This window comes from Canis lupus, chromosome 24 (assembly GCF_003254725.2).
Source record: "Canis lupus dingo isolate Sandy chromosome 24, ASM325472v2, whole genome shotgun sequence".
NCBI classification, from domain to species: Eukaryota; Metazoa; Chordata; class Mammalia; order Carnivora; family Canidae; genus Canis; species Canis lupus.
Genome location: NC_064266.1, coordinates 20,398,698 through 20,412,940, shown reverse-complemented (window position 1 = coordinate 20,412,940; position 14,243 = coordinate 20,398,698). Strand labels below are relative to the sequence as shown.

At 39.0% G+C, this 14,243-nt stretch overlaps 1 protein-coding gene across 3 annotated transcripts in view; it reads right to left on the bottom strand.

Moving 5' to 3' along the window:
* Nucleotides 1-14,243, bottom strand: part of CSNK2A1 (casein kinase 2 alpha 1) — a 57,857-nt gene that overhangs the window by 20,849 nt on the left and 22,765 nt on the right. For all 3 annotated transcript variants that reach the window (XM_025469603.3, XM_025469604.3, XM_049100655.1), the window contains 2 exons: nt 5,938-6,147; nt 3,782-3,893 (listed from right to left, as the gene is read on the bottom strand). In XM_025469603.3, coding sequence (XP_025325388.1) covers nt 3,782-3,893; nt 5,938-6,038 — 213 coding nt within the window. In that variant the 5' untranslated portion in view covers nt 6,039-6,147. The remainder of the gene's footprint in view (nt 1-3,781; nt 3,894-5,937; nt 6,148-14,243) is intronic.

Sequence of the window (14,243 nt, the reverse complement as noted above, 5' to 3'; positions counted from 1 at the left end):
TTAAAATGGGGGCCAGTTGAAAGTGGACAATAAATGGAAACTGGTGCTAATAGAGACTACCACAGTCCACATCTAATTCAATTCACAGCTCTTAGCCTTGCTATTAGAACTCAGTACACTTACTGAGAAGCAGGCTGATCAGAAGTTTTCTCTTTTCGCTTCAACTATCAGATCTCTGTGATCTGCTGGAGCATCTGGGAGATCTTTCTACCCTCCGGGAACTAACCATCAATCTATCCCAATTTCTACTAAATCACTATTTCTCAACTGCCGGTTTAAGTAAAAAAAAAATTTTTTATAGAATCCTTAAAATCTATAAACTTACAAAGCTGGCTTGTGATAGACTAGGCAAGTGACTTAAATTTAATATGATCAATGCAACTATTCTGTCTTAAATAGGTGGGAGAAATTTAAAAATTTAAAGTGTTTATGAATGGATTTCATCTATACTTATAATCATCTATATAATTATAGTAAAATATACAGTACAATTAGGAAAAGACTGAGCTGAAAACAATCTTGTCAGCCCCTAACTCAAAACCATCAATAACTCCCAATAACCTTGAAGAGATATACATTAACTTTTAAGACTGGAAGGAAATGCAGAGATGATCTTTTCCAGGTGACCACCAATTTAATCTCCCTTTCCAAGCTCACCTCCCAAGTATGGTCACTCAGTATAATCTCCCTTTCCAAGCTCACCTCCCAAGTATGGTCACTCAGTATCTTCCACATGAAACATTTCACTCATTTCTTCCTATTTCCTTATCTTGTGCATTCTAAATCATACCTCCCCCTTCTCCACTTCCACCTACACCTACTCAAATCCTCCTTCCATTCAGGGCCTGAAAATACCTCCTGGGAGCTTTTCCTAACTACCTCCTTCTTCTGAATTGTGAAACCTTTTTTATGACTCTAGATAACCTATCACTTTAGGAGTGCATGGGTGGCTCAGTTGGTTAAGTGTCTGTCTTCGGCTCAGGTCATGATCTCAGGGTCCTGGGATTAAGCCCTGCATCGGGCTCCCTGCTCAGCGAGGAGATTGCTTCTCCCTCTCCTTTCTACTCATGCGCGCGCTCTCTCTCTCTAATAAAATCTTTAAAATAAAATAACCTGTTACTTTATCATATCCTTTTCCATATAAATATCCTACAGTTAAACAGAATTTCAGCCTCCAAAGTACATTTCTATATATAATTTATTTGATCCTCACATCAACTCTGAGAAAGTCCGGGAAAGCAGGATTATCTCATTTGTACAGATAAGCAAATACCTTAGATTGGTTAAAAAGACTGTTAAGGTTAATTACTTTTAGAGTTTGAATTAGAATCCACATGTTCTGATTTCCAGCCTAATTCTTTTTTCTTTTTAATACTTACTTATTTATTCACGAGAGGCAGAGACCTAGGCAGAGGGGGAAGCAGGCTCCCTCTGGGGAGCCTGATGCGGAACTCGATCCCAGGACCCTGGAATCACTACCTGAGCCAAAGGCAGATGCTCAACCACTAAGCCACCTAGCATCCTCTACATGTGGTAACACAAATATCAATACTTAAACTTTCTGGTTCCCAAAAGGTGTGCCATGGCACCTCAGCAAGTTCATAGAGGCTATATGAAATTTTCAATTTTTGAAGGAAATACCAATCAACACCCGATATCCACCAGAAACAGAGCATACTATTAGCTTGAGGTAGCTCATAGTTTCAACATTAGATTGCACTACATTTTTGTGAAGCTGGGTTTTCAGTCGTTGCTATGATAAAAAGCAAACACTATACAAAAATCAATGTTGAAAAGGAGGGATCCCTGGGTGGCTCAGCAGTTTAGAGCCTGCCTTCGGCCCAGGGAGCCTGCTTCTCCTTCCTTTTTTTTTTTTCCTGCTTCTCCTTCTGCCTGTATCTCTGCCTCTCTCTCTCTGTCTCTGTGTGTCTCTTGTGAATAAACAAAAAAAATCTTAAAAAAAAAAAGTTGGGGATCCCTGGGTGGCGCAGCGGTTTAGCGCCTGCCTTTCACCCAGGGCGCGATCCTGGAGACCCGGGATCGAGTCCTGCATCGGGCTCCCTGAATGGAGCCTGCTTCTCCCTCTGCCTGTATCTCTGCCTCTCTCTCTCTCTGTGACTATCATAATAAATAAATAAAAAATAAAAATAAAATAAAATAAAAGTTGAAAAGGAAATGAAGCTATTGGTGTCCAATTTATGCCAACATTTGAGAAGTTGTGCAGTGATCGACAGGTTACATATCCCAATACTAATCAATTATGGTTATATAAGGATAAAAGTATTACATTATTTTTTAAATCTCTATATATATCATTTTATGTTTGTTTATTTAAAAGTTTTATTTATTCACAATAAACACACAGACTCACAAGAGACACACAAAGAGAGACAGAGACCTAGAGGGAGAAGCAGGCTCCTCTCAGGGAGCCCGATGCAGGATTCAATTCCTGGACCAGGATCACACCCTGAGCCAAAGGCAGATGCTTACCGCTGAGCCACCCAGACATCCTTGTATGTAACATTTTAAATGGCACCCATGTCAAAACACTTTGTTATCTGGACATAACTACTTAAAAGTTACTGAGACAATATGGGTGGCTATAAATTAAGAAAGTCTGGGAACCTCTGCTTATCAGTGTCAAATATGTATACGTTCCGATGGCAAGGAATTATATGCTAAGTTCCTAACATATGATAGTGCGGAGTATAGTTATAACTAACTTATAAGTTGCATATTGGTAGCCCATTGGCCAAACCTGGCCTGTAGAGCTTTTAAAAAAACTCTTGAGGGCAGCCCCGGTGGCTCAGCGGTTTAGCACTGCCTTCAGCCCAGAGCGTGATCCTGGAGACCCGGGATCGAGTCCCATGTCAGGCTCCCTGCAAGGAGCCTTCTTCTTCCTCTGCCTGTGTCTCTCTCTGTGTCTCTAATAAATAAATAAAAAATCTTAAAAAAAAATAAAAATAAAAAAACTCTTGAGCTGGGATGCCTCAATGGCTCAGTCGGGATTGAGCTTTCACATCAGGCTTCCTGCTCAACAGAGTCTGCTTCTCCCTCTGCCCCTCCCCTTGCTCGTGCTCTCTCTCATTCTCTGTCAAATAAATACATAATAAATATTACGTATATTTTAAATAAATAAATTCAACAATCTTGAGCCAACATTCAACTATATATATTTATGTATTATGTGTATATATATATAAATTTCTTTCTTTTTGCAAAAGAATATCAAGTAATACTAAAATTGCACTACTGCAAAACAATTATCAGCTAGAGCTAGAGCACATGGAGAAGTACCCACACTCACATTCCCCATTCATGAGTACTAACTGCACGGATGGCACCAGCCTGCCACTTAAAGGTCTGCATTTCTGACTCCTCATCCTTACACAGAAGAGGTAACAATTTCTCGAAAACAGAAGGATGGATTATAACTAAAAATCTAGGGAATCAAAAAAAAAAAAAAATCTAGGGAATCAGTATTAGGTAAGACCTAGGAGAGAGAAGATCGAACCTTTACTCCCTTCTTCCTCCACAATCTAGCTGTATGGCTTGAATCAAATCACTTCTCTTGCTTCAGTTTCCTATCTGTCAAATAAAGAGAAACTCTTCTATCCACTTCACCAGACAATAAATAAAAGTGTTAAAGCACTCCAAAAACCCTTTCAAATGCTACTTGAAAAAAAGGTATTTAAAAAAAATTTTTTAAGTACGATTACTTAAAAAAAAATCTAAATTCCAAATACCTCTGAAATGATAATCTCTCTCTTCTTATACTCACCTTGAGAATTTTAACAACAACTTTTTCATTATTTGTGATGTTGATGGCTTCAAATACTTCACTGTATTTACCCCGGCCTAATTTTCGAACCAGCTGGTAGTCATCTTGATTACTGTGAACAAAAAGAGTCAAAGTCACAATGATTTTAAAAGTTCAAAAAGTTCAAACTATATGGCACTAATTAACTTTAAAAACTCTACTATCAGGAGGAGTAAAAGAAATAAAAGGTATTTCAAATAATACCCAAATTGGTTTCTTTGTATTTTAAAAACTGGGTCATTAATTAAAAATGTATGTTCCAAATCCTAGAATTAGAGAAATTTAAGCCTTTTAATTATTCTGTCAAATCCCAAATTATTTTCATTTCTACTGGCATACCACACATAGCTAGCTTATACTAGGGTTTGTTATGTGTGTTTGTGTCCAAAAACAGATAGCTTTCCCCTGGATAATAACTTTTATATATTCCTGTCCTCTTGTGCCTGGCCCAGTGTTGACACCTAGCAGGAGTCAATACGTGTTGTAAGAATATTTCAATTCAGCCACACTTTGGAAGTAGCTGATCTTTAATGGGCCTTTCTGCAGTTAAGTGGCTTCCAAACATATAAGCTTGACCTCACACTTGTCCTCTAAGGCAAGCCCTGAGAATAGTCCATGTAATGGAGTTTACAAATCACATCACATATCATAAACCATAGTTAGGGGTCCCTTCCTTACTTTTACCCATATTCCTTGACCACTTGCAAGATCAGAGGTAAAAAATAGGGGAAATGCCAACATTTTTTCCCTGCATCTAATTATACCTTACATGACTTTGCTTTAAAGAATGACAAACATGGTCCATTTAATAAAGCCTAAATTCTATTTACTCTTGCTGGAGACAATGAAAATCCAAGTAACAAATCAGCCATCCATTTTCCTCAAGCAGCTAAAAAGAAAGGGAATGAACAGACAGGGCAAAAGGTACTAAGGACAATGGACAATGTACTAAGGCAGGTCTAGGGGAAGGAAGCTCTTCGTTTTGGTTCAATTCTCCTGTGGGATGGGCTCAGAAAACAAATGCAAGCAAGCAAATAATAATAGCACCATGCCAAAACCTTGAAAGGGCGGTTAATGTTATTTAAGCAGAACTAAGTGCAAAGCACTCAACTTGAAGAGAATGGTTGAAATTTTCTTAACAAAACACAGGTATTCCTAGAATCTAAAGCTTGTTATATGAAGGGAATTGTTAGATTATCAATAATGACATTTATTGATACTGCATCGCTGGTTCTTGATGGTATCTTTGAAGCACACTGTGCTTCTCTGTGCAGAGGTAATGTACTTATTGTTAAACATCATGGCGCCATCAGCATTACACTATACCCTTATGCCAATTTTGGAGACTACCTTTAACCACTTACAAGTTATGTATATCATGTGTGAAGAGATATAAAATGTAACATATGGGAACTGTAGCTTTATGCATTTTCATAATGCTTTCTTTTGCATTTGATGTCAAAATGCTTTTATCACAATAAGTACAACCTGATCAATTAAATATACGCATGCTGGGACAAGAGATGCAAACATCCAAAAGAGACTGCACAGAGAATGAGCAGCAAACACAGCTATTCAGGTAGACTGCAACTGTTCAAAATGAAATTTGGGTGGAATTCCGTGCTACACATAGCTAGCCTAATGATCAGGGCAAATGTTGATAAGGGTTTAATTTTGCTTCTATCAGAAAGAGGACATCTTTCTAGAGAGCCGTTTCATCCTTCAGTATCATGGGACAACATTCTCTGACCTCAAAAATACTTTATGTAAGAGTTGGGTGTTTTTCAAGTCTCTCAATTATTAATTCTCACCAAACTGCAAAGCCCTTAGTTGAGATAAGCTGACAGGTAACTCTTTACCAGTCTTTTATCCAGAATATATATAAGTCCAAGCAAAGAATAAGAGACGGAAGTAATTTTTAAATGATAAGCCCATCAGAGCTGTTAATTTGCCAAAGCAATACCTTGCTTCTTCACAGCAGAAGAAAACATAAATCAGGTCTTAATCTTAAGGATTATAAATGCACAGCCAGGATGGATTTATGACACAAATTACTCAACAAATCCACAAGAGTCAGCCCTTTGAGCAAGGACAGTAAAGTAAAAGGAAACAATTACCCCCACTCCACCACGTGTGACTCATAATCCCAGTACTCTCGGGGTCTGTGCGTATTAACATCTGTGTAAACTCTGGCCCTGCTTGGCACGGGTCCCGACATGTCAGACAGGTTGGCGAACGAAGGTGGACTTGATGTTTGGAGATCTGGTGGTCACTGTGTTCAGAAGCAGTTGAGGGTAAGACTTTGTTTCAGACCTGTTTTCTTTAAACTGCAAACACAAAATGCATAAAGGCCAAGGAATTATTTTTAAAAACATATGGGAAGAAAAAAATTATAACAACGGCTTCAAATATACCTCTGGCTCTTCTACCTGTTAACCAATAAGTAGATCCCAACTGTGTTAACCACAATGTTTCCTAGAACTTGGAAAGAAAATAATAATAAAAAACCCAAGAAACGTACTTAAAATTAAACTAGCTCTAATCCTATTCTGCAAAGTAGCTTGTTACCTCCTTATCTAAAGTCTGGATATTTTTCATAAGATTGCCTGAAAGGAAAAATGGCATCAAGGATAGACCCATCAACATTACTACCATTTATACAATCCACAGAAATTACTGGCAAGAAAAGCTTTCTATATAACTCAGGTAGCAAGGTTTAAAGGCTCCAGAATAGTGGCAAAGCCGGGGGTACAAATAATTGAACGGATTCTTATGGTTGATGAAAGCAGGAAGGGAATAAAGACATGTTCTCTCATATATCAAAGTTTTTTTAAATTTTTTAAAAATTTTTAGCTTTCATTTTTATTTTTTTATTTTTTTTTAATTTTTATTTATTTATGATAGTCACAGAGAGAGAGAGAGAGAGAGAGAGAGAGGCAGAGAGACAGGCAGAGGGAGAAGCAGGCTCCATGCACCGGGAGCCCGACGTGGGATTCGATCCCGGGTCTCCAGGATCGCGCCCTGGGCCAAAGGCAGGCGCTAAACCGCTGCGCCACCCAGGGATCCCTGTATCAAAGTTTAATATTTTTTATACTGATCTAAATCATTTGGGGAACCTTGTACAATAATCAGCAGGTCCTTAATTACCATTTGAAAGACACAATTTCATTATATTTAAAAACAAATAATTTCCTCTTGATTTAATACAGGAGCAAGCTTAATAAAAACTGGTAGAAGACAGCAATACATTTGCCTGAACTAATACAAAATTTGACACAGAAGGGAAAGTGTTGAAATTTTAGAAACATGCTTTCTACCAAATTGGTAAACTAAGTCTATCTAATAGGTAAACTGTGATGTCTTCCCAGACCATTCCAGTCTCTTTATCTCCTTTCAGCGATTCCTATAGCATTTGTTGATTCACTTTACTCTGCATTTAAAGTTTTACTGAGTCTCAGGAAGCCTGGGTGGCTCTGTGGTTGAGCATCTGCCTTTGGCTCAGGCATGGTCCTGGAGTCCTGGGATTGAGTCCCACGTTGGGCTCCCCTTGAGGAGCCTGCTTCTCTGCCTATGCCTCTTTCTCTCTCTCTCATGAATAAATAAAATCTTAAAAAAAAAAAAAAAGGTATTGAGTCTCCAGATTTCATAACCTGAAAACAAATCACCTATTCGGTTTTCTGGCCCAGACTGTGTAACCTCAACTTAATTATAAGGAAACATTGGACAAACAGAAAACAAGGATGCTTCAATAAAAAAGGGGGGTATACACTGTATTCAAAAATGTCAATATTATAAAACATAAAGGAAAGTTAGAAGAGACGGGACTATACATATTGTCTTATACCTAGACTGTATCCCACACTGGAGTGGGTTAAATGATACAAAAAAAATAATACTATCAAAACCTACTACCCCATGGCAGATAGCCTCTTCTCTCCTGCCTGCCATTCCCTTGCAGTGTATTCAATAAATTTTTATCTCCTTTAGGGGTGTCTGGGTGGCTTAGTGGGTTAAGTGTCTGCCTTCATTCAGCTCAGGTCATGATCTCAGGGTCCTGAGATTGAGCCCCAGGTTGGGATCCCTGCTCTGCTCCTCCCTCTCCCCCTGCCCCCACCCCCCAATGCATGTGCACACGCGGTGTCTATGAAATGAAATCTTTAAAAACAAAAACCTTCTATCCCCTTTAAAAAACAAAAAACCCAAAAACCAAAGCAAAAAAACCAAACACACAAAACTATCAGATCAAATGACAAAACATTTAGATGGTAGATTAGATGTACAAAAGTGTACATTCACCTGATAAAACAAATGGGGTAAAAATATAAAATGTCACAATAGGTAGGGGCACTTGGGTGGCTTAGCTGGTTAAGTGTCTGCTCAGGTCATGATCTCAGGGGTCCTGGGATCAAGCCCCATATTGGGATCCCTGCTTAGTGGGGAGGGAGTTTGCTTCTCCCTCCCCCAGCTCCTGCTCTCTTGAATTAATGAAATCTTAGAAAAAAAATACAATAGGTGAATCTGAGCAAAGGGGATGCAGAAGTTCTTTGTACCACTCTTATTTTTTCAAAACATGCTATTTATAAAAAGTGTAGTAATACATAAAATTTACCAATTTAACCATATTTTCTTTAAATAAATACAAAATAGGGACGCCTGAGCGGCTCAAAGGTTGAGCATCTGCCTTCAGCTCAGAGTGTGATCCCGGGGTCTGGGATCCGGTCCTGCATTGGGCTCCCTGTGAGGAGCCTGCTTCTCCCTCTGCCTATGTCTCTGCCTCTCTCTCTGTGTCTCTCATGAGTAAATAAAATCTTTATAAATAAATACATACATACATACAAAAATAATAGGAACTATAGCTAACTCCCCACCTTGGAGGGCCAAATCATGGGTGGACGTGACATTACAAAACAAGACTTCATTTTTTTTTTAAGATTTTTATTTATTCATGAGACACATACACACACACACACAGAGGCAGAGACACAGGCAGAGGGAGAAGCAGGCTCCATGCAGGGAGCCCGATGTGGGACTCGATCCCGGGTCTCCAGGATCACGCCCTGGGCTGAAGGCGGCGCTAAACTGCTGAGCCACCCAGGCTGCCCAAGACTTCATTTTTTCCTGGAAATCACCTGAGTCACATGGAAAACATTCCCCAACTCCCATTTACTAGTTTATGTACCTATCAGTCATATCATCCAGTGTTCCTATGCTTTCTTAAGGCCTTGGCATTCTCTGTGAAGAGTAGAGCAAGGCTATTCACTAATGAAACTCCTGAGATTTCCAACTATTTGTGACTGACCCTTGCAGTTTTGTGCCTCATCAGCTGGGACCTAATTTATGAACTGGTGGACAATGATTCTCCATTGGGAAGACTACTAGCGGTTTTGCAGCACCCGAAGAGGTGCTTCACTTTACTATCATGCATACCAAATAATGTGTTTATAGGAAAGAGTTGTTCATATGAATTTCAAATGGTTGGCCTTCATTAATAACTGTATCAGGAGAAGAAATTTGAGAGTTCTTGAACTGTACCTCAGTAGCCTCAGATAAATACAATGGTGCAAAGAAGGATGGGGGAGAGTGATAGGCTGGGGAGAAAGGAGGGATGTGAAAGGAGGAAAGGTAAGTCATCAAAGGTAAACATTATTTTATTCAGAAAGAGTATATTTCACTTACCACCTCTGTAAATGTGTACAGCCTAACATGAAAGAAAAAGATGGCCTAAATTTCTCAATAATTGGTTGGTTCTTTCATATATTCCTTCCTTTGTCCATCTCTTAAATATATGAACATCTATAAAAATGAACTATGACAGGCCTTGGGAATAAAAGTCAGAACAAAGGTGAGACAAACATGCCTTTAAGGTTTTATCTGCAAGACTAAGGATAATGGATACTCACTGAGGAGTTTTAAGCAGAAAAGTGACCCATATGTACAATTTGAAAAGTTCACTTCTGCTGGGTGTGGGACAAGCAGAGGAATAGATTTAGGGAGAAAGAAAGCTGTTAACAGTAGCTTATGCAAGAGCAATGATGAAAGCTTGATTGTTAGCAATGGAGAGAAGTGCACAAATTTGAGGAAGAAAATTTATGGTATAAAATCAATAGCTCTGGGTAGACTGGATAATGGGGTTAGAAGTGGGAGGTGACTTTCAGATTTCTGGCTAGAGATGTTTTAAAAAATGTATTTTAGAGAGAGAGAATACGAAAAAGGTGGGGTGGGGGAGTAGAGGGAGGAGAGAAGCAGACTCCCTGCTGAGGGCAGGGCCTGATGCAGGGCTCAATCCCACAACTCTGAGATCATGACTTAGGCCAAAATCAAGAGTCAAAACACTTAAGCCACGGAGCCACGCAGGCGCCTCTAGAAAGACTTTTGATATCATTCATGGAGACAGAAAACATTCTGGAAGAGAGCTCACAGGTCAGGTTTTGGATTTATACTAAAATAGATGAGACATTAAAAAGGATACTGAATAAGCAACCAGATATTGTTAAGTCTGGAGCTAAAAGAGTCTCTCAGCTTTAAATATCTAACTCTCCCAGCAATTCTATGAGGCAGACATTTCTATCCCTTATCTACAAGTAAGAAAACAGCCTAAAGGGCAGCCCCGGTGGCTCAGCAGTTTAGCATCGCCTTCAGCCCAGGGCATGATCCTGGAGACCTGGGTTCGAGTCCCACGTCGGGCTCCCTGCATGGAGCCTGTGTCTCTGCCTCTCTCTCTCTCTGTCTCTCATGAATAAATAAAATCTTAAAAAAAAAAAAAAAAAGAAAAGAAAAGAAAACAGCCTAAATAAGTTCAGTAGTCAGGGCAATGAATATCCAGGAAAGATTTGGGATTCAAAGCCAAGGTGGCTGGCCTACAAGATTCAAGTCCTTTCATTCCTATAGAACTTACTACTTTGAATTTCATATGGTATAGTCTTCAAATCTTAATGTCCTTATTAGACACTTAGCTCTCTGAGGTCAAGATTCAGGTCTGATATGTCTTTTGACTTTACAGTTCAAGGCTCTACATCTTATAAAATGTTCACTAAATATCACTTAATGATTAAATCAAGATTGGCTTATTTTCAAAAAAATGAAATGAACTTGAAGTCTGCCTCCAAAAGGCTAAATTGTGTCCATCTGGTATGCAGCTAGGGGAATGGGAAGACCAACTCAAGGGCTCTGGAGTAGCTATTCCCTTGGCACACGTGTTCTCTCCTAGAATTATAGCTTCCTCTGTTAAATAACAGGGCCACACTTAATATTTGTCTTTTTCTCCCCACAAGAATTAAAACAGAATACTGGAGAAACTTAATTTTAGCAATTTTTACACGCAGCTTGTTTAGAAGCTGGGATGCCTGGATGGCTCAGCGGTTGAGTGTCGGCCTTCAGCTCAGGGCGTGATCCCCGAGTTCCGGGATCAAGTCCCACATGGGGCTCCCTGCATGGAGCCTGCTTCTCCCTCTGCCTAGGTCTCTGCCTCTGTGTGTGTGTGTGTGTGTGTGTCTCTCTCTCATGAATAAATAAATAAAATCTTTAAAAAATAAAATAGAAGCTGGGACAAGTGTCTGAGTCCTAAATATCCTGAAGGTCAATTCTTCTATCTAGTGTACACAATACAAGCATATCATGAGAAAATCTGACTTATGGAAAAATATGAACTTTCCCAATAATTTCCATTTTAAATGATCTAACTTCATCCTTACTGTTCTCGTTAACAAAATTTTCCCTACTAAAGTCAGACCACACCTACAACCAAAGCCATATGGCTCTGCTCTGTTTGTCCTATTCTTTAATAAAATACAAGGAAATGAAAACTCCATTAATCATAAGGTTAGGGATGCCTGGGTGGCTCAGTGGTTGAGCCTCTCTCTGCCTTTGGCTCAGGGCATGATCCAGGGGTCACTGGATCAAGTCCCACATAGAGAGCTCCCAGCAGGGAGCCTGCTTCTGTCTCAGCCTCTCACTCCCTCTGTGTCTCTCATGGATAAATAAAATCTTAAAAAATATATACACAACCATAAGGTTAAAATGTGTATTACCAAAATCATATCTGCTAAAATATGTTTATCTGCCAAAATGTTTATCAATATAAATGGAATACAGAACTAATAAATTGCAATAAAAACTTCTCTTTGCGCTCCTCAACAAATCCATCTTTCCCTCTAATATCTTCTACTCTCTATTTGTTTTTTGACCTGGCAACTGAATAGAAAATTAGAGGTTTAGTAAATGGTCCAATACCAGAAAACTGCATGTCTGATTAATCATTTATGCCAATGTATTTTTTTTTTAATGTTTCAGTAACACTTCATTTACAAAATCAGGTTACATGCTGGATTTGGGCCAGTGAACTATATAGACTGTGCCAAAGTGTGTTTATATAGATGAATTCCCTAGTGGAACTGGAGAAGATTATTCTGGAATTGTAAATTTGAAAAGTTAAGTCTGCTTTTAAATGTTTTTTTTTTTTTATGATAGTCAGAGAGAGAAAGAGAGAGGAGAGGGGGAGAGAGAGAGAGAGAGAGAGAGAGAGAGGCAGAGGGAGAAGCAGGCTCCATGCACCGGGAGCCCAACGTGGGATTTGATCCTGGGTCTCCAGGATTGTGCCCTGGGCCAAAGGCAGGCGCTAAACTGCTGCACCACCCAGGGATCCCTGCTTTTAAATGTTAATACAATTTTATTAGTTCTTTTAACTCTAATGTTTATTAGAGTCTCCATCTTAAACACACACACACACTCCTATCCCTAGATCAACCATAGTGAATGAACAAGCTCTCACAATCATCCAGACAGGGGAAAGAAAGATTTCTATGGTAAAGAATGAGGAATGTGCTTACTCTGCACTAACCGCATGATTTAAGACTGCTTGTTCAGAGGAAAGGCAGTTGTATAAGGAAAATAACACCTTCTCAGCACTGCCGCATAGAATGAATTCTTCCTAGCAATCAGGCAGCATAAACTGGCAAGAAAAACAGGATTTGTACAATAAACTCAGGGAGAACAGAACTATATACCTGCACCTTATAGAAGCAAAGACAAATTATAGAAATTTGCTTTCCCCTTTTTCATTTAAAGATTTTTTATTTTTAAATAATCTCTATACTCAACATGGGGCTCGACACCCAAGAGTCACATGCTCCAGAGACTGAGCCAGCCAGGCACCCTACCTTTTCCCCTTTCATAGTGGCATTGCCCAGAAGGCCAAATGAACACAAAAAAGCAGCAGTTAATACTACCTGCATTATTTGTTTCATGTGTTCATAGTTGCCCTTAATTCATCATTCTTCCTTTCAAATCAAGAGCAGAATGTTCACTCAGTAAGCATTTATTAAACAATTATTATGTACCAGGAAATGAGTGCCAATTGCCAGGAAGGGATGCTTTCCTTAGGCCCTGGAGAATAAAGAGAAACCATCTATGCCCTTGACAAAGAAAATAGACCATCACAATATCAAGTGATCAGTGCTTGAAGGAATTAAGTCAGGGTGCTCTGCAGGCATTGAAGGGGATTTAAGTCACCTACCCATTATCATTCATTCAGTAAATATTAATGGAGTACCTCAAACGTTTGGGGAAAGCTGCCAGAGGGGGAAAAAAACATTAAGCTTAGTTTTGAAGGATGCATAGGAACTATTCAGATGAAAAACAGTAAAACAAGAAATTGTAAAGCACAAGATTTTATTTTATTTATTTATTTTTAAAAAAAATTTTTTTTATTTTTTATTTTTTATTTATGATAGTCACAGAGAGAGAGAGAGAGAGGCGCAGAGACATAGGCAGAGGGAGAAGCAGGCTCCATGCACCGGGAGCCTGATGTGGGATTCGATCCCGGGTCTCCAGGATCGCGCCCTGGGCCAAAGGCAGGCGCCAAACCGCTGCGCCACCCAGGGATCCCAAGCACAAGATTTTAAATAAGAATTTTAAAGACCTGTAACAAACATTATACCCTAAAATAACCAAAGGCTGGCACACCTTTTCATTCCCTGTAAGTACATCAGATCAACAACCCTTTTATAACTGATTTGGAGAATACTAGTACACTCTATTCAACAGTTTCCATGTGCCTTAAAAAAAATTAACTCCTAACCATTGCAATTCAGATCTCATCCTCTTCCTTTCTCCACTAATACAATATGTTCTACCACAGAGGTCACATAGCAAAATGCCTAGAAAGGGCAAAGAGCTAGGGGGTGTAGATCCATGAAATATAACTAGAGAGTCTCAGTTTTCAAAGTAAGAAAAAAAGATTTTTGCAGGTAATTTTCCTGTTTTCAGTAATGGCTGGCTACATTATTTAGGTCAATCTTTCCACTGAGAACAGCTTTAAGAGAATGGACTAACATGCATAACAGTCTCTCTCACACACATACACATTCTCATTTTCTCTCTTAAATAAATAAAACAGATAAACATTTATAGCCTACAGTGAAGAAAA